At 41.4% G+C, this 20203-nt stretch overlaps 1 protein-coding gene across 2 annotated transcripts in view; it reads left to right on the top strand.

Moving 5' to 3' along the window:
* The window catches only part of atrn (attractin), a 130720-nt gene that overhangs the window by 56226 nt on the left and 54291 nt on the right, over positions 1–20203 (top strand). For both annotated transcript variants that reach the window (XM_051381533.1, XM_051381523.1), the window contains exon 25: positions 6138–6199. In XM_051381533.1, coding sequence (XP_051237493.1) covers positions 6138–6199 — 62 coding nt within the window. The remainder of the gene's footprint in view (positions 1–6137; positions 6200–20203) is intronic.

Genomic DNA, 20203 nt, shown 5'->3' with positions numbered 1-20203 from the left:
ATAATCAGGAACCTTTTACACAGGGTTTTTAGATAGACTACAACCCTTTTTAAAAGTCCCATGAATTGGTATCATTTCTCCCTAAATGTGAAGTGTTTCCTTTTGAAACAAGGTGAATAAAGGCAGATTTGATAGGATTGACAGTTTTCCAGAAATTAAGTGCTTATTTCCTAAAACAACTTTTGATGTGGTTTCGAAAGACCGTTTCTATTTTGCCTTGTAGTTTGTTGCCATGGTATAAGCATAATAATACTCTCTGTAATATGATATAGACAATAAGGAACTCAGCTGAGGATTACTATATGAGGACAAGGACGACTCTCTAGTACCAACAGATCTTAGTACGTTTGAAGAAATGCCTTTCACATTGATCTGACGGACATGAACTAGATTTGTTGAAATGCATTTACTATCAGTGCTTCAGAGGTGTAGAAGAGTATGAAATAGTAAGGGAATGTGCCACCAGGAGTGGCTGGTGCTGGTTTGGGAGCTTGAGGTGCTCTGGGCCTGGCTTTTTGTGCCCTCCGTGCTGCCTGCCTGCCTGTGTGCCTCCCAGACGAGCTCTGGAAGTGATTTGACTGGTTGCCCCGTGCAAGCTCCTTCCCCCTGCCCTCCTCCTGTAGGGAAAAAAAAATCCTGCCTTCATCTTCCATGTCTTGCCTTCTGAGGGCTTTTAGTTTTCTCAGCTTCTGAGCTCCAGCTGCTGCCAGCCAGCCTCAAGAAGTCTTCAGTGCAGCTCCACAGCAGAACCAGAGAGCTGAGCTGAGTTGAGAGAGCCACCCCCCCTTCTCAGCCTCCTCTGGTCCACCTCACCTTCTGTCTTGGTTGGTGGGATTATATAGAAGATCACCCCTGTACTTGAAACTAAAGCGAGCAAATCTGCTAGCGTGTCATTTTTTCCCTTGCACTCATGGAACTTTACCTTCGTCAGCGAGGTAACATTTTGCGCTTGTTTCTCTTTCTTTTTCTGCCACTTCTCCTTGTCTTAATCATTTCCCCCCGCTCTTTCTTCATGATAACAGGCTTTCCTTTCTTCGGTTGCCTTTTTTAACTCTCCTTGCCGTCAGTGGTCTGCTGCAGTGTGGCATTGGGATGTGTGTGTGTGTGTGTGTGTGTGTGTGTGTGTGTATAATCGTAGGCGGTTGGTCCTCCAGTGTTGGCAGGCAGAGATCGGAGTGTTGGAAAAACGGTTCATAAACAGCAGCCGAGAAAGAGCAAGGGCAAAGTGGAATGTTAAGTTGAAACACATGCTGCATTCAGAGTGGGCTGTGTGCAAGCTAAGCTCTCTCTCTCTCTCTCTCCCAGCTTTAGTGTGCAGCTATACACAGCTCGGCCTCTTTCTCTCTTTCACTAACTGATGCACCACCTCAAGGTTGCCTCTGTTTGCTTTCACATGGTCGGAAGTAGTGTCAGAGCAGCAAGTTTGTTTTTGTCTGTTTGCATTGACTCCACTTGTTGCAATCACCACCCGATGTGTTGCACTGAATCCCCAGCACACATTACCCCCCCCAAAAAAAAACCCCAAAACTGAACGGTGAATTCCAGTTCTTGGTGTAGCAGTCTTCCTCTAAATGTGTATCAGATAAAATATGCACAACTTCTAAAAAGCACAGATGTTGTTGGATTGCAGGAAAAAACACTCTGATATAATCATTTTGACCGACCAAAAATTAGATCTTTTACAATAGTCAAAGTGAATTCTGTGATGACTTCTTCACTGAGCTCGCATCATCAAAGTAAAATCAATTGCACTGAGATTAGTCAGCGAGGAGTTTCTCCCACCCTCTTTTTTCTCTTTTTTTCCCTTTCCTGATGAAGAATAGATCTGAATTTAATGATGTTTGTAATGAAACGCAAATCCCAGACTAATTACATTAAAGAGCTGTGATCTCCTGTTCCGTGCCTTAGTGAACATGTCATGATATGGTAGAGATTAGAACAGCCTCCAATTTAATGCCCTGCTGTGGAGTAGCAGCAGCTGTAGCTATCAGCTGGCTGGGCCGCTCTGCGTATCTTTGTGGGCTCGTGTAATGTTTATCTGGGCCATGCATGGCTGCCTGATGTGTTCGTCTTGATACTGATCACAGAGAGGTTAGGAAACAGAAACTGAGCAGTTTTGCCAGCCTGTAACAATGCTGGGTACGACCAAAACTCAGCCAGATACTTGTTTTTTTTTTTTTTAACAGCGAATTTAACTAAATAAAAGCTACCATGGATGTTTTACCTAGTTTAACATGTAAAATGAAAATAAAAATAAGATATAAGAAATTAAATGTAATCAAATAAATACATTTTAATATATAAACAAAAAATAAATATAAAAAAACCATGTAAGCAGCTGTGTTGCATGTTGAGCATTATATTAGACAAAACTCTTGTCAAATATTAAACAAAACAAAATTAAAATAAATCATATTAAGTCATATAAGTCATATTATTGAGATGCGTGTGAACATCAACTACTAAATCAGCTTGTAATTACACACCAGAATGCTCACATGCTAACAATGGTAACATGCTGATGTTTAAATTAAAATTTCGTCATTAATGATGGCTCTAAATGAAAAGTTAAAAATATTGCAATTTTCAAAAATGTCATGGCAGTCCATCTCATACATTTCACTAATAAACACAAATGGGAACACCACAGAGGATTCAGTAGAGGAAAGAGTAAGGGGATCACCAAAGTCAGTCAGATACATCGTCTGGGAACCATGAATGTACAAAATATCATACAATCCATCCTTTAGGTGTCGATGCAGTTCAGTCCGTACCATTGAGGTGGACAGACAGACCAATATTACCATCCTTACAACCACTCTGTTAAGATGGCAAAAAAATATACTGACTGTTGAAAATAGATGAAATTTCAAAATAAGGCAGATTATTGCACTAGTACAGTGAATAATTTACCTGCTTTGTCTGCATTTGGCTGATGGCTTGTTCTGTTTTCAACCAAATCTAAGAAGGAATATTCAGTACCACTCTATTTGAAGGGGTTATTTTCCATTAGACTGACATTACACTATCATGACACCATCATGACACCATCATGACCACACCATGACGGTCAGCTACTGACTTAATGAAAACTGTCATAAACATTCATAAAGATTCCTCCATGTTCATGACAGTGCCATGTCAGTCTTATACACACGCCTTCAAATAAATTGGTCCTGAATAATCTGTGACACAGTACCGTCTGGCACATGACAAAGCACACATTCATAGAAGTATCCCACACACAGACACATTCAAAATTCTGTTTGCATCTGTCCTTCCCTTTTTTTTGTGAAAACCTGTTGAGCAACCCTCCCTCGCACTGATAATGACACTTTCCTTCAAAACTCCAAAATAGTTCAAGCGGCTGTCAGAAGCCATTAAAGGCAGAATATTTCCCATCTTAATGCCTGGAGGCAGGCTGACAGGCCCTGCTGCGAGATCCTTTGCGGCCCCTAAAGAGTCACCCTCTGCTGGGCACATAACGAGAGTGTCACCCGGGCCTCCCGCCGCCACCATTGGCCTGCCTCTTGGTGACACGGCACCACACGACTGACACTTGAGATTACCCGCTACAATAACTGTTATCACACATCTTCTCAGCAAGATGGCCTGCTTGTACTTTTCAAAATGGAGTTATGCAGTGATGACATGATGCTGCAGCGCCCCTCGTTGCTTTTTCTTGTGTTGAGGAAGTGGATGTTGCTGAAAAGGGCTATTGTGTCATCGGAAAAGAACATTATGTATCTCTAATCACCTAGAGAAGTAGATGGCTTTGTTAGGCTGCTGTCACAAAGCAGCCCGGCTTCCAGTACACCAGCTGACAAGGCTTCTTTGATAACTCTTTGCTCTTAAAAGAATCCCTGCCACTCAGAGTTTCATACAATCTCCGGTAGTTTTTCTTCAAGCCTTTCATTTTTACCTCCCATTTACATTCATGAGCACAGGAAGTAAAATATTCCTTCAAAAACTATTTTCTCTTAATTGCAAGTAGCAGTAGTAGTTTAGTGCTTTGTGAAGGTACAGGAAAAGGCTTTTTTTTCTCCTCCTTTTTAAATCCTGTTTATGTTGGAGTAGCACTGAGGAAGTGGGCAGAGTCTGGAAAGTAGAGCAGCTGCTTCAAAGTATTTTGGATTGTAGTGTCAAAAAGAGAGTGAGAAGTAGTAAGCAAAAACAAAAATATTGTTTCTGCCTGTTAATGTCACACTGCCATATTTTCTGTGCCCCCCAGTTAAGAATAAAGCTAAAGCAATGAAATTAATTGATTAGTTTCACTATTTTTATAATAACTGAGTCATTTAACAAGCAAAATTGCATGCAGTTGCTTTTGCCAGCCTCGCAAATGTGAGCATTTTCTGCTTCTCTCTGTTTTAAATCACTAAAAATTTTATTCATTTGAGCACTGAACTGTTAGTTGGGCGTAAAATGCAACCTTAACACACCAACTTGGGCTCGAAGGACTTGCTATGGCCATTTTTTCACCTTTATTTAACTAGGAAAGGCAAGAATTCAATAATAATGAGTTACCGAAGGACTTGCTATGGCCATTTTTTCACCTTTATTTAACTAGGAAAGGCAAGAATTCAATAATAATGAGTTACTGAAAAATGACACAAAGAATGTCATGAAATAAAAAATTAAGCAGAAATGCATGCATTGAATATTTGTAATACACTCAGGATTTCATCCTAAAAACAACTAAGACCAATATGCAACCAAGTATTTGCACATTTGTGCCCTGATTGACATGAAACACTGTAACTTGGCAGCATTAGCGCTTCGACCCGCCCTCTACAATATCCACTCTGGCGTTGGTTACCTACTGAGTTCTACACCGCCGACATCTTTTTAAAAGTTTTTCTCCGGGTTTACTGGCACCCTGAACTTCTTGTCAGTGTTCAACAGTCTGGAGGAAAATTATCACACTGAGGATTCGGCGCTCAACAGTAATCAACAGCCACACATTAGTGAGCCAGATGGTGCTGACTACACAAGTAAATTAGACCCCGGGCCGTTCACCAAACACACACACACAACCCCCTGTCATCTCGCCATAGAGGCCAGTGCCTGTGGCCCTGTGTTGTTCTTGTGTAAAGTCACTGTAGATTTATACACATTCTGACCCATCAAGTTTTTCTATGCATGTATTGTAATTCTTGATCACATATTAAGTATTCATAGACTAATCTGACATTCACACAGTTTTTCCGGCTTTTGTCTTTCTTTCTTTTTTTCTTCCTCCTGCCCCCTTTTTTCCGCTGGAATTGTATGCAAATCCCCCCTTTGCAGAGGAATAATAAGCAGGAGCGGTGATAAGTTCTGGTCCAAGGTGTCACCTCGGAGAAAAGACGTGTGAGGGGAATTCTGCTGCGGGCAGGAGGCGCGGTACCCTGATGTTACCAGAGAGAGGCAGTGTTGTGTTATTCATTTTGAAGCTTTTTTTTGGGGGGGGGGCTTTTAGGCATAAGAGTCGAGAGGAGGAGGAGGAGGAGGGGGGGGGGGGGGGCGAGGTGGGGAAGTGGTACGGCGCTGCCAATGTTACCCCTGGCAACCTTGATTAAGACAGGATGTCGTTAGTACAATTGCTCTTGTGATGATTATATAGTGAATATTTCTGCCCACATGTGCAGGAATTATGTTTTCTCGCGCAGGCTGTGGGCAGCTGAGAGGCCCGGCTACTGGCGTGTTGTCACATTGACAGGCATGCAGTCTGGAACACAGATAAGCAGACAGACTGGGAACCTCCCAGTGGTTGTAAATGATGAGTTGTGAGATCCAGTAGGAAAAAAAAAAGCCTTTGCAATCTTATCTCAAGACTGTGATGTAGCTTGCGGATCGTGAGAAATATATGTGCTATTATTTATGCATGTAAAGGCACAGGTTGGCAACATAGTGTCATAAATATACATGTATGACCAACAATATACAATACATACAAATGCACTGTCTGCCATTGTGTGCGGAGGCAGCATTATCTCTCCTGCTCGTTTGTGTGCCTTCAGTCAGATCAAGGTCGACTCCAGTGTAAAGCTTGCATGTTTATGAGTGTATAGTGCTGACCTCTTGTTTTAAAAATCTCCCTTATTAAAGCAGATTTCTGACTCTGTCTATTGTTTTTTTTTTTTCCCCTTCTGCAGATCGCCTTCTCCCAGCACAGTAACTTCATGGATCTGGTGCAGTTCTTTGTCACGTTCTTCAGGTGAGCAGCTCTCCTCTTCCGTTCTGTCAGTTCACTTACTCCAAAACACAGACGTGTTTGTGTTAAAGTGGCAGCATTCGCCTTCGACGCCTGTGCGTGTCCGTGTGTGTGCGTGTGTGTGAGAGATGCAGTGTGAACCACAGTGATGGATCTACCAAGCTGCTGTGCCTGTGCACCAGCCATTACTATGAAGAAGCCCTGCAGCTCACTGGTTTATAGAAGCTGGTTAGCGGTCAGCACACACAGGCAAATGCAGGCAAATGCAGACACATGCAGCTCCCACTCTCTTATTTTATTCACCCACATCATGCACACACAAGCACAGACGCTTTATAAATGGTATCTCCGCGGTCCACCAAGTAAACAGGGAAAACCGAGGTCTGCAGGAAATAAAACTGCTGTGAAATATGAATGTGTTAACTTCCCATTATCCCTTGGAAATTCGTCTTCAGCAGCACATCATTTATTACCAACCATTCAGTAACATAGCAGATAGTAGTGCGTCCTTTTTATGTAGCGTGTCTGGTTTGAGTTTGCACACCATCTCAGGCTAACCATCAATATTATTTTTCTGAGCATGATCTTTTTTTTTTTGCTAAACTTAAAGCTGCATGTTGTTTTTGGCCACCATGGACTCCTCAACAAGGCACACAACTCTAGTATACAGTATAAAGCAGTATAAGCAGTGGTGTAGTGCAAGGTATGTGCAGCTATATGGAGTATACCTACTTATTTTTCAGCCAGCACGGGTATACCCACTTCCAAATGCCCATTTTTTTTACCCTATATATGGCAAAGGCATGACATAGTTATGGAGTGAAGAATACTGAAGACACACAAAATGCATAATTATTTAGCTGTCTCACTTGTATGTGGGCCAGTATTGATTGCAAAATCTGCACCTCTTCTATGGCTCTTAATTTCATGAAGAGATGTCCCTCTGTACTGACACACCCAAGAAGTTAAACCACTGGCATTATGTGAAACTAAGACTGGTGAATCAGCTGCTGTTGCTCTTATGAAGTCAAAATATTCTAATACTCAAACAAATGATTGCATGTTATGGAAAGGAGGTATATTTGTCTTGCATTACTTTGCACACATTTCCCCATGATTCACCCTGATATACAGTCTCTGCTATCTTTAGAAATCGAATCGTGGCGAGAATTTAAAAGGACATTTCTCAGAGCTTCTTGGCAGAGCAACATGCTGCTTTGTAATGATGGAGACACTGGTTTTTCGCTGGCAAGGCTGAACACACGTGCATGTGCTGAGCTGTGATGAATCCCCCGGCCTGCATTCTACTTCTTCAGGAACTGCTGTAATGTGTTATTGATTTTAAAAATGAGAGGGACCAAAAGTTGGGTAGACAAGTGTGTTCCATCTATGCTTGACTGCACGTGTGTATTTGTTTCTCCTGTGTATCCAGTGGAGTGTGTTTGTGTGTGCCTGCAACACAGGGGAGAATTGTGGGACTTTTATACGTTCGTGTGCTCTCCACAATGCCCTAAAAAAAACTGCTGCCTGCTCCAAGTCATGCTGCATTTATTGATCCAGCAGCCATGTACAGGCGGGGAGATTTGATAGGGCTGATTTGAGAGATTCTCCTTTATTTTGCCAATACAGGCACTTCTTGAACATCTACTGAATAACCACACAGGTTTATTTTGGATGGTGAGTGCTGTTCTACACCTCACCTCCTTTGCATACAAATGCCGACCCTGCAGTTAGTCGCTCATGACGCTCGTGTGTTTGTACACACGCGTCAGCATTCGAATGTTTGCATGTCAGCATTTGAAGCATGCAACCAGCGCCTGCTGCGCGCTGGAAGCAGGCACCACAGCAATCCATAAACAGAACAGCCCCTCTCTTACCTCCCAGTGCTGCTCGCTCCATCTTTTTCTTTACCTTTACCATCTTTTTTTTAATCACCTTTCCTCCTCCTTTCTTTCCCTCTCAAATAGCATCTTCTCCTCCTCCTTTCCTTTTCTGTCCTCTTTCTCCCTTGCTTTGCCTCAATCCCTGTTTCTCTCCATCCCATCTCCCTCTTTTGCTTTCCTCCTCTCGTTCTCCTTTCATCTCCAGCTCTCCATCTCCCCCTTCTGTTCTGTCCCCCCCCCCTTCTCCTCTCTTCAGTCCCTTGCTTCCCTCCCTATGTCTGTCTCTCTTGTTCAATCCCCCTCCCTTCCTCCTCCCGTGCTTCCCTCTCCCTTTTCTTTCCTCCCAGCCTCCCACCACTCCCTCTGACGTGCTCTTAATCCCACAGCTCAGTCTTTTTTTGATGTGTACTCTGCCTGCCACTGATTCAGCACAGATGAGCAGAGACCTAAAGTTAGCGAGCTCACAGCCTTGTCCCTGTTTGCTTCTGATTCTGTGGGCGCCGCATTGTTTGTGTTGCGGGGGAGGAGAGGGATGCTAATTAACGTGGAAATTGTTTGCTCTTCTTCACTCCGACTTTTTTCTGTGTCTTAATCTCACTCTTTCTCGCTCTCGGCTCTCTCTGTCTCCGTGCCATGTTCCCTGTGGGGACAGATGAAGGTGGTGCCATCCTGTTATCTGCAGCGCCAGCAAAGATACCCCAACCAGCATCTCTAGCCACAAAACATTTGCATTTAACATCAGTGTTGGCAACAATAAGATTCACTCACATATTCACGTCCAGCTGTCCAGCAGATTCTCACCTTAGAGTTATGTTGAATCATGGCTTTTAAAAGTGAATGAACACTATTTCCCTGTTTTTAAAATCAAGCAAAGTCAGGGACTTTCAGAGTTCCAACATTTATGGAAAACTTTTTTGTGAATGTTTTACAAAAGTATGTAATGTTGTCTCTAGCTGTGCAAATTTAATGTTTTAAAGCCCTGGAGAATGTGAAATTTCCAAAACATTTTTAAAAATGCAATGGAAAAAGTATTCTTTTTTTCTTCTTTTTTTTTCCACTCAAGCTGTCATGTTTTTAATTTAAAACTTGGCTGCTGTTAAAGCAAGTGCCCTTTGAAGTAATAGTGACCTGAATGACAAATTTCTTGGCTACATAAGTCCAAACTGCTGGATGGAGGAAGCTAAAAGAGCTATCATAAAGTGCAACTTTTTAACAGTGCGCGCTGGGACATATTTGTCATGGAAATATTACTGCAGTTGTGGCTATTTGTGAAGTCTGAATTTATACAACAACTACCCTACATTTCTCCCTCACCAAACTAGTTACGAGCTTCTTCAAAAAAGGAAAAAAAAAGTTTGTTTATGCGAATCTGTATCTGAATAGTTGATCTTGTTTATGAAACCAGTGTTCAGCAGTGGTTCAGCAAAGGGGGCATATGAAAGTGGAACTTAACCTACGGAGGTTACATCTCCGTGTGTGTCTTGGAGAATTAATGGTACTGGAATATATAATTAACAGAATTACATAAGAACACTTTAATGTCCTATTCAGACAAGTGTTCATATTTCAGTGTAGCGTTAACTTCTGCAGAATAAACCAGTTTACAGCAGTGTGGGCAAAACAAGAGGGACAACATGTTTTGATTTAACTATAATCCTGAAAAAAGAATGAGGTCAAGGCACACTGATAAAACTGTCAGGTTTTTGAGACAACTTTCAACTTCTCTAACCTGCAGTGGGATCCCTATTCTTTGTTGTGGGACCTGTGTTTTATTTTTATTTTTTGATGGATGCATCAAAGTAACGGAAGGAAGGAAGGCAGTTTCTGAACTACTGTACTAGAACCCTGACTGCACGTTGGCCAGCTGCAGTGTTTACTTCTTAAAAAACTTGACTTAACCCTCTAATAGTCAGCATGGCAGTGATGCTTCATGTCCCAGAAAATTCTGCTTCCCCAGAGAGTGTACCTTCCTGGCACATCTGTGCTGCTCGACAGCTAATATTAAAATAACTAGTGCTTTCTGGTGGGCACTTGCATCCAACACGAGTGCTTACATGACTGGTCCCAGTGGGAAGTGAAGCCCTGATGCTGGCAGTGTTGTGCACCCAAAAGTGTCACTAATCAAATATACTTGAATCTGTTTCTTCACTCTCACAGAGAAGGTTCTGATTCAAGTCTATTTTAATACAATACCCACATGCCATGTGTACGTAGAAAGAGTTAGGGGGTGATGTAGTCATCTCCTGTCTCCATACTGAAACAGCAGCTTTGTAGAGTGACTACACTAACATATCCACAAAAATTCAAATTCTAAGCAAAAATCATTCTTTAAGTTCACCTGAAGCTAATACCAGGCTTTGGTGCACTTATCAACTTTTATTATGGTCCTAGTATTATAAAAACACCCTTTATAAGGACCACCCACTGCAGTGTGGTGCAAATTAGCAATGAGTGAGCATATTAAATTTTACCAGATGACAGCTGAGAGTTTCGTTTTTCTTGTTGCAACAAGGAAAATGAACAAAAACGGACAAAATTACTGTAACTTGACTACAGCAGAGAAAATTTGCCAGCAACAGTTGTCATAGCTGGCGAAATCAATGGGCCCCGGCTTAAATTTACCCTAGCTAGAGCTTCTTAATGTTAATTCTGTACATTGTGAGTAAAAGCTCAATGAATGAAGTCTCATATGTGATGAGAACCAAAATAAATGTGCTATGTAGGCCAATCATATTCACCCACCAATATACATGTGCTTAGCATTGGTTGCAGCCTGTGAGATTACTCAGAAACAAACCTGGGATAACGGCTCCATAACAGCAATACATTTATTCTACTAACATGTATTTTCTGTGTATCACAAGCCTTATATCCTGTTCCTTTGTGCCATAGAGCTCCATTGTTGTCCAACTATTACTGTAAAAACACATTAGTGACTCAAACAGTCGCACTGGGTAAGATGTTGCTTCATAATAATAAACATGGATCCCACACACACTGCCTGCTGCCGTAAATACTCCCTAGAGCACTGAATGTGTATTAATACACAACTGAAAATAGTCCCCAAAGATTACACTTTTTAATTCTGTTTCAGTAACTTTTACTAAAAACTACAGTGCCCAGCTGTTTTAGGAAATTACACTTTAAATGAAACATTTTTAAAGCTTTATGTCCTCAGTAGGAACGATGAGGCTTGGGGCTGGGTGCCACAGGCAGGATAAGGAAGTTGGAAAGTACTGAGAGACGTACAAACGCTTTGTTGGCTTTGGACTTTTTTGGGGATTATAAGAAAGATAATGCCATTAACAGATAAAGACAAAGAACCTGTACAACAATACTGAACAGATCTAGACAGAGTTGGTGTGAATCAGCACCAGGCCCCCTCAACACCCTTGAAAAATGTTATCCTCTTTGAGATTAATTATTAAAATTTAAAACTCATTTAAAAAATCATTAAAAAAAACATCATAATTCACCTCAATTTACTGCACGTTATCACAGTTGTGTATTTAAAATGATAAGTGATTTATACTGCTTTTCTGGCTGTTTGAACAGAGGGGAGATGTAATTTGGTTGGGGCGGAGGCATTAAAAGAAGGGGTACCAGCAGGCTGCCCGCCCTGGGCCAAGTCTGGGTGGGTGTGTGGGTGGCTGGGATTTGATGATATGAATGAATCACCCTGCTGCCATCAAGGAGATGTAAATTCTCTCCTCTGAGAAACAGACTGAAGTCTGGCTTAAATGTCGATCAGAGTTTTCTGTCGACATCTGAAGCTTCGGTCATTGCTGGACCCGTCTGGAGTCAACATGAGACGCGTCCTTTTACTGATTTGTTAATGTTTTCCTGCTTACGTTCAGTTGTGGTCGAAGCACTATCATCAAAATCGGCCCGACATTGGTTCCTAATCTCTATCAGACCCTGACTACCACCATCAGTATGCAGCGACAGAAAGTGGGCAGCAGTGTTATTCCACTCACTGACCTTGTTCTGAACCATTTATCTCGTTAAAGCAGAGAGGTGATTAGTGTCGTCAGTCCCAGGTCTCTTGAGTCAGCATGCTAGCAATGTATGTCGCTCTCCTCCCCTCTCTACCTCCCACTGCCAGCTCACCCTCCGCTCCCTCTACCACCCCCCTCCAGCAGGGCCTTTAACCCTTTGTGCTGAGGCCACTGCAGTTGAACCCTTGATCTTTACCGCTGTGTCCCAGTCATACAGCAGTACCTCTGCACTATCCTGTCTACTTTCTGGGTCTTTTTTTCTGACACAGGTGCTAAAATTATGCTTGTGATTTTGCCTTTTTTAACACATTTACATAATAAATTAAAAACTCAACCCAACTGAAATAATTAGTTTCAAAACAGTCACAGGGTAGCTAACCAATTAGCTGTTGTCTGTTTCAGATCACTAAAGGCCAGTGAAAAAATTCATATTTAATTCTGCAGCACAGACGGTGCATTTTAAAGGGTTAGTTCACCCAAATCACAAAAAACATAGTCCTCACTTACCCCTAGTTTCAGTTTTATTTGACCTAGTTTTGAGATATCTGCCTCCACCCATTTTATTTGCATAATTTGAAAAACCATATATTTGGAAACTCAACAGCGGTATGACTCCACTGTGAACCGTTGTTATCGGAACTATTTTAGTTCCAATTTATTTTTTTATTTGGATACCAGCCCTTTAAATTGACAATATATGGAAGCACTGAATCTGGCTTTGCTATAGCCCAGCAGGTACTGGTCCTTTTGAGAAGGAGGACTGCACTCCAGTTAAATTATTTATTCATGGTTAGACATTTTGGCAGGCACCCATCCTTAGTGTGCAAACTGGAAACTTCTGAATGTGACGGTGTTGATTGGAGTGCTGTACTTCTCTTGATTTTGCTTTTTGCCTTTGGGGATTCAGCAGCATTTACATACAACACACACAACAAACTAATGATGATTTATTATTATATTCATGAAGACACAGAAAGAAAGAAAATCTCGGCCATCCAGTCTTAAAAATGGGTGCATAGCTGTCCACACATGCGCACACAGTTTGGGGCTCTCAGTACTAGTCCCAGGCTCTGAGGGCAACATAGTGGCCACTCATACATGTTTTGGCAGCTGGAAGTGGTCTAAAACAGAACATAAATAATTCTGGTGTTGTGATCATCAGCTCACTATTCAACCTCTTAAACACATCTGCAGGTTTAGACACGCTCAATCTTTTGTACGTACTTAAACACACAGGCACACATGCATGCACTCAAAAACACTCAAAACACAGAAGGCAGCTGGCCACTCAGTGGTGCTGTGTGCCCTCTGAGTTGTATGATTGTCCTTCTCTCTCACACACACACACACACACACACACACACACAGATGCATACACTCTCTACTGTATCTTTTAAAGCTTCAGATTGCAGCCCGCATGAGTGCACGTGTTGCTCGGCTCAATACAATCAATTCCAAATGTCAATTTAAATTGCAGCCCGTTTACTGACGACAGATCATTCCCAATTATTTCCCCCGTGGTATTGGTTCTCAGCGGCTTCATCAAGGGCAGAGTCGTCAAATTCGGCAAGAGATCCGTCAATATGATTGGTCAAAAAGAAAGTGACATTGACCCCAACTGAGGGCTCACCATTTCCTCTCACACACGTTGTTGTTTGTACACAAACGTCGGCCTGTATCAGCGTCACCATCCGCAGTCACAGGATGGGTGACGGGTGATTGACAGCAGGACAGAGTGTGGAGGACTCGGGAGCACAAACACATAAAGCATAGCTGGGTTTTCATCTAACTGTCAATACATGCTGTTCAGACTTTTGAAAAATTAAATAAACAGACCACCAAAATATATTTATTTGTATTGTATTGGACAGATTGTCATTGTTCTTCATTGTTATTCATTGTTGCAAAAAATGCACCCAAAACTGAAAGACCATTTGTTGTATATATTTGCTTTCACTCTTTCTGGCTGACAATTAGTCAACAATTATTTGATTGGCAGAGAATGAATCAATAATTTGAATCATCATTTACAGCCACTATGGGTGGAATTGTAACATTTATGACCCTGGCAGCCCCAGTGCTTGTATCAAAAGGCATGCTATTAAAGCAACCGATTGATTACATTTCACTGGGGTTTCCTCATTTTTCAACAACCAAAGATTATCTCAACAGAATAACTTTATAAGCAAGATGTTATAATTACACTATAACATACTACATGTAGTGGCTTTTAACTGTTCAAGTCATTTGTCAAGCAAAAAGGCTACGCAGCTTCAGATTCTCCAATGTGAGAATTTACAGCTTTTTCCAGTTTTTTATCATTTAAAAATGACAAGACGCTGCAGGCTCTAGGAAATTGTGATAGGATAGATGATTAACACAATAGGAAAAGAGGAAAAAAAAAAAGTTCTGTGACACAAAATTGCATTGTGGGTAGGGATACAGTAGGTGTGTGTTTGGATCTGAGTCAGCAACTTTACCTTTTTTCACTTTTCACACTATTAAAATGTGAACGTAAATATTTGTATGTAAACCCAGCGGCTCTCTCACGTGTACATGCACACAGTTTGCACATGATTTCTATGCACTAACACACAACTGTGTAGTGTTGCCCTCAGCCTGCTCCTTGTGGTGTTGACTGACAGCAGAGGCTCTCTCTCCCTTTCTCCCCTGAGACACCGGAGGAAGAGAGAGAGAGAGCAAGAGGCAGAGAGACACTCAACACACATTCACAACCCACCTGCCTGTCCTAAGGGGCCTCCTTGGGCACTCAGCAGGGGCTTGTGCTGTACTAGAATCCACACTCTCTTCTCTTCTGAAAGCTTTCTAGTCCTCTGTCTCTCTCTGTGAGTCTCTGCCCCCTCTTACTCTCTCCATCTTTATCTGGACCTTTAGTTGCAGCATCACCAGCTATCCGTTTGCCTCCCTGCCTTCTTTTTCCCCCTCTCTGCTCCCCTCTTGCTTACCTTCTTTTCTTCCCATCTTCTGTCTTTTTTATTCCTTCCACATTTCCCATCCCTGCCTGCCTTCTTTCTCGCTGCCTTTTTTCCTCTCTCATTCTTTTTTCGCTCTTGCATTCTTTAAAACTTTCTTTTGTATCTGACCTCATCGTTGGGTCATCAGCAAGGAGGCAGAGAGAGATACAAGTGGAAGATGGAGCAGATAGAGAGAGTGCAAGAAGCACCTCACGGCTACACCTTCCCCCCGACAGGCCCGCAAGGAGCTGAAAGCTACTCTGCGTCCGATTAATAATAAATGAATCAGATCAGTTGGTTTGACTCAGAGCCTCACTCTCTGGTCCTCCTCCTCCTCTTCCTCACCTGTAATAAGTAGGGATGAGAGCAACGTTAACTGGGCTGTAACACTCTCTGGGGGAGTCCCAAGAGGGAGTTGAAGTCTTTTCTTCCCATCCCATCTACCTCGTGTCCACTCCCTCTCTCCACGCCTCATACGTGTGCTGCGACACCCTTTCTGTGGATGGGAGTTTCAGCAGGTTCATGCGAGCAAAAAAAGATACAGAGCTGCGTTGTGAAGGAATCTGCTCCTTTTTAATTAACGATCAGTTTCTAAATCCTCATCTTCCCTCAGCTGCTTTTGTCCCTTTTTCACTGCAGCTTTTGTTTTTATCCCAGATTTTTGTCACAGCTGCTTCTTCCTGGATTAAATCTCAGACAGGAAGTATACTCCAACAAACTCACATTTAGCAAGTTCTCAGTCTTGAATAACTTCATACATGTAAATATCAGTACAGTCATTGCAGCTACAGTTGCTAGATGTACTGTATAAATTGTGTTTCACTGAACTTCCAGTTTTTTAAAAAGGGCAATTTTCAAACCAAAAGAGCTGCAGTTTTAATTAGCTGTAGCCTGTCGTCCCTACAAGTTTTAAGAGGTGAAGCGATAACTGTCGGTGGCAAATTTAATTATCTGTTACTAATTAACATCCATGAATTGGCACTGGGGGCAGTGAACAAGGCTGTGTAAAGGTTTCAGCCAGGCAACCTGTCCACACTGCAGGGGCATGCTGTTTTTTATGCTTGCAAACCTGCCATATTGCCTGTAAGAACATGCCAAATTCGATTTTGCTTTTTCTCTTCCCTCCCAAACATAGAGGAGAGAATCTAGTCACTTTTCCCAGCTCCCATTGTGCTAGGAGTGAGTAAACAAACAATACAAAGCTGAGGAGATTATACAGAAATTTGTATTCTGCGACATGCTAAGCCCTGCTTCTATTTCAGGTGGGTTAGACTTCTTGAAAGTGTCCAACCACCCATAGTGCTGAAGGGTTTAGCGTGGCGACAAGTGCAGGGCAGAATAAGACCTCCGAGCAACTGCTGGTTACTGTGTGGTTCAGCAAACAAACTTATCAGCCATAGTGAAAATGAAATGGTGTTTGGCTGGTGAGCAGGTTTAATTTCCCACCCCAGAATAAAAGCCAGCCACGGCAGGCAGGCTGGTGGATTAGTATTCAGCTGACTGTAGACAACAGAGCCGGTCTGTTGGTGTTTGCCCTGTGGCTGTTGTCTTGCTGTCAGGTTAGCCAATGACACGTCAGAGCTCACCTCTCTGGCCTCAGCAGCTCGTGGCTATAATACACTCGCTCTCCGACTCTCCTTCCACAGTCTAGTCTGCCACTAAAACAGACAGCTTCTGTCATTTTTACCTGTTTTAGCCAAGAAAGATTTGCTTGACACACAGTTTTCTCCTCCTCAAGTACAATAGTCACATTCTGGACTTGAAAATTGGTCCATACTAGGAATCCCTAACTCACTAACTAGAAAGTCTACATTTTATCCTTTGTCACCCAATATAGTATCTAAATGGAAAGAAAGCATCTGAAAAACGTCTAATCAAACCGATCATATATATATTCTATATTTAGAGTATTATATGTCCCACCTGTGTTTTAAGTATTTTTGCCCAATACTCAACAGTGGTTGCTTTAAAGTAGGTAAAATATGTGTCATTGTTCTCCCTTAATTAACATTTTCCCCAATTAGCCTATAGTGCATACAGAACAGTTTCAGAACCTTATTTTTCAGACTCATCTTATCTTGGATTCGATTAGCTTCTTCTCATTTATCTATATGCAAAAACAGTTTTTTGAAGTGTTTTGTTAATTTATTAGAAATAAGACTGAAAAATCCCATTTACACAAGTATACAGACCCTTTGTTATGACACTCGCAATTGAGCTTTGGTGCATCCTTCTTCGGTCAATGGTCCTTGAGATGCTTCTACAAGTACACTTCTGCCAAATTGAATTCATTGGACATGATTAGGAAAGGAAAACACCTGTCTGTATAAGGTCTCACAGTTGATGGTGTATGTCAAAAGCAAACCCTGAGGTCAAGAGAATTGTCCGTAGACTTGCGGATTGTGTCAAGGCACAGATCTGGGGAAGGATACAAGAACATTTCTGCTGATTTGAAAGTGCCCAGGAGCAAAGTAGACTCCATCATTCTCAAATGGAAGAAGCTTGGAACCACTAACAGTTGTCCTAGAGTCAGAGAGGTAACCAAAAACCCAATGGTCACTATGAGTGAGATCTAGAGTTCCTTTGTAGAGATGGGTGAAACTTACAAGACATCCATCAATGCGGCACTCCACCAATCAGGCGTGTATGGTAGAGTGGCCAGACAGAAGCCACATGACAGCCCGCTGTGTTTGCCAAAAGGTATACCTCCGCAGGCAGGAGTGGCTTCGGGAGAACTCTGGCTGGGCCACTCCAGCACTTTCACATATTACGGGCCTGAACCCAATAGGGATCTGGAAATGGCTGCGCACCAATGCTTCCCATCCAACCTGGTTGAGCTTGAATGATTCTGCCAGGAAGAATGATGGGAGAAATATCCATAAACAAAGGTGTGCCAAGCTTTGAGGATAATTTCCAAGAAGACTTGAGGCTGCCATTGCTGCCAAAAGTGCTGTAAGTGAGGGGTCTGTTTTTTTTAAATTTCCGATAAATTAACAAAACACCCCCAAAAAACATGTCATTGTAGAGTATTGTGTGTAGACTGAAGAGAAGAAAATGAATTAAATCCATTCTAATATGATTCTGAAACATAACAATATGTAGAAAACTACGTAAAGCCCTTTCTGATCAACTGATTTATGAGGCACAATCTTGTCTGCCCCCTGTCTTTAATTTTCTTAGACTTGGCATGTATTTCTGACTCAGCTCAGTATTCAGTATTTCTATTAAAGTGGAGGATGCATACATGTCATGCAGAAAAGCTTTTTAGCATGGATAACAACATACTAGTACAACAATATATTAATGCATGCTGCATAATACATTGTGTACCTGTTTAGTAAAATACATACTGCTGTGTTATGGAGTAATGTTATCTTGTGAAGGAACCAAATTGTGAAAACATGAAGAATCACAAATCTGATGTTTTTGTCAATGATGGAGCAAACAAAGTGGCATCAAAATAGCAGGTGAAAGAAATGCTTGTTCGCAAACAGGATTTTAGTACAAAATTATCATCATTTTTTTTTCATGTTTTCAGGACTATTTTATTTACATTCAATATTTTCTTCATATTTGTTGGTGTGTAGCTTCAATTTAAAAAAAAAAAAAAAAACAATTTGCAACGTTGTTTTTAAGCCACTGATTTTAAAGAAACCGTGTTGAGTTTTTGGTCTCTAGGTGTCACCATAAATCAAGGGGGCAAAAAGATAAGAAATCTGCATTCAGCATATGTGTTAGGCCTTGGGGATATAGACAATATGATGTGGTGAGAAACCTCAAATGCAAACAAAACTGATTACAGTGAAACCTCCACAGATCACCTTAAATAAAAAAGAAAAAGAAATTGGGGTTCAATTCTTTATGAAACAGGTAAAAAGGACTATTTTCAAAGATTATGAAGAAAAATGCTCTTCATTATAGAAGGAATCAATCCAAATGAAGACACTGTGGCTGCCAAAAGCACTCTTCTCAAATTAAGACTTATGCGTTTCTTTGTCTCGTCAGTCCTTGCCACTTAGATATTGGTTTTTTTTTCATTTATAGCCAATGCATTAGATCACACTGTCACATTTCATTCAACCTCCACTGGTTGAACCTCCACATTCGACTCCACTGCATCACCTTCTGCCTTCAGTGGCCAAACAGAGTAGATGCGGTCCCCGAAAGTAACTGTAAGCAGGGCCAAAACCTAAAACTGCTGCGTCATAACCAAGCTGTTTTGTGTCTTGAAGCACAGCAGAGTTACACGTCTTTCAGTGGCTATGGACAAACAAACAAATCACAGTTGAAGTTGTATCTGCCCATTGCATAATTTTACTTTGTTCTATAAGAATAAGTTCAGAATCAGTAGAGAGAAGAAATAACAGCAGACTCTTGTTGCTGAAGTTTACAGTACTGTAACAATGTTACGCAGCAGAAAGTCTTTATAGATGGATTAAAAAAAAAAAAAAAATTCCTAAGATCTTATCGCGTAAAATTCAACTAAATTGAGTTTGACTAAGATGCACAAATTTAGTTGAATACAATTTAATTTTGCATGATGGTCTGATAAATAAAGTGGGACATTGCTGCGGTTTAGAAATGTCCCCATTTTACTTCTTACTGCTCTCTTTCGAAATGCAGTCACTTGTTTTAATGTTAATGTTTGGACTGCCAGTTTTGTGGATTTTGACTCAGGCACATTTTGTAACAACTTATTTGTTTTTGTTTTTCCCCCTTAGCTCAGATATCAGATATCATACTTCTAAGTACCTTTTTAGAAAACTGATTTTGGCATTTCTTATTTTTCCCCGTAGGCATTTTTACAATAAATGCAGCCTGACTTGAACCCGCCTTCAGAGTACTTTTGGTCTAGCTAGCTCAGGCTGCTAAAAGTAACATCAAATACCACAATGTGCTCAATAACAGGGTAGATTTTAATGGAAACGGATGTCTTTGCACTGAGTGTTGAGTGTTGTTGCCCTCCAGGCTACACGAGGAAGCTTCTGTGCAGATATCTGGTCTTTGTGGGACTTGTAAGCCATATTTATCTTTATAATGTCAGTTTTTCAACGAGTTTAGAAGGATGCTTTTGCCATGCTTTCACTTAAACATCGCCTTTAAAACATGTACAGTTGTATCAGACTATTTGAATTTCGGTTAATGTGACAA

This window comes from Dicentrarchus labrax, unplaced genomic scaffold (assembly GCF_905237075.1).
Source record: "Dicentrarchus labrax unplaced genomic scaffold, dlabrax2021, whole genome shotgun sequence".
In the NCBI taxonomy this organism is placed as follows: Eukaryota; Metazoa; Chordata; class Actinopteri; family Moronidae; genus Dicentrarchus; species Dicentrarchus labrax.
Note: the sequence above shows the minus strand (reverse complement) of the source record. Positions and strands in the feature narration are given on the sequence as shown.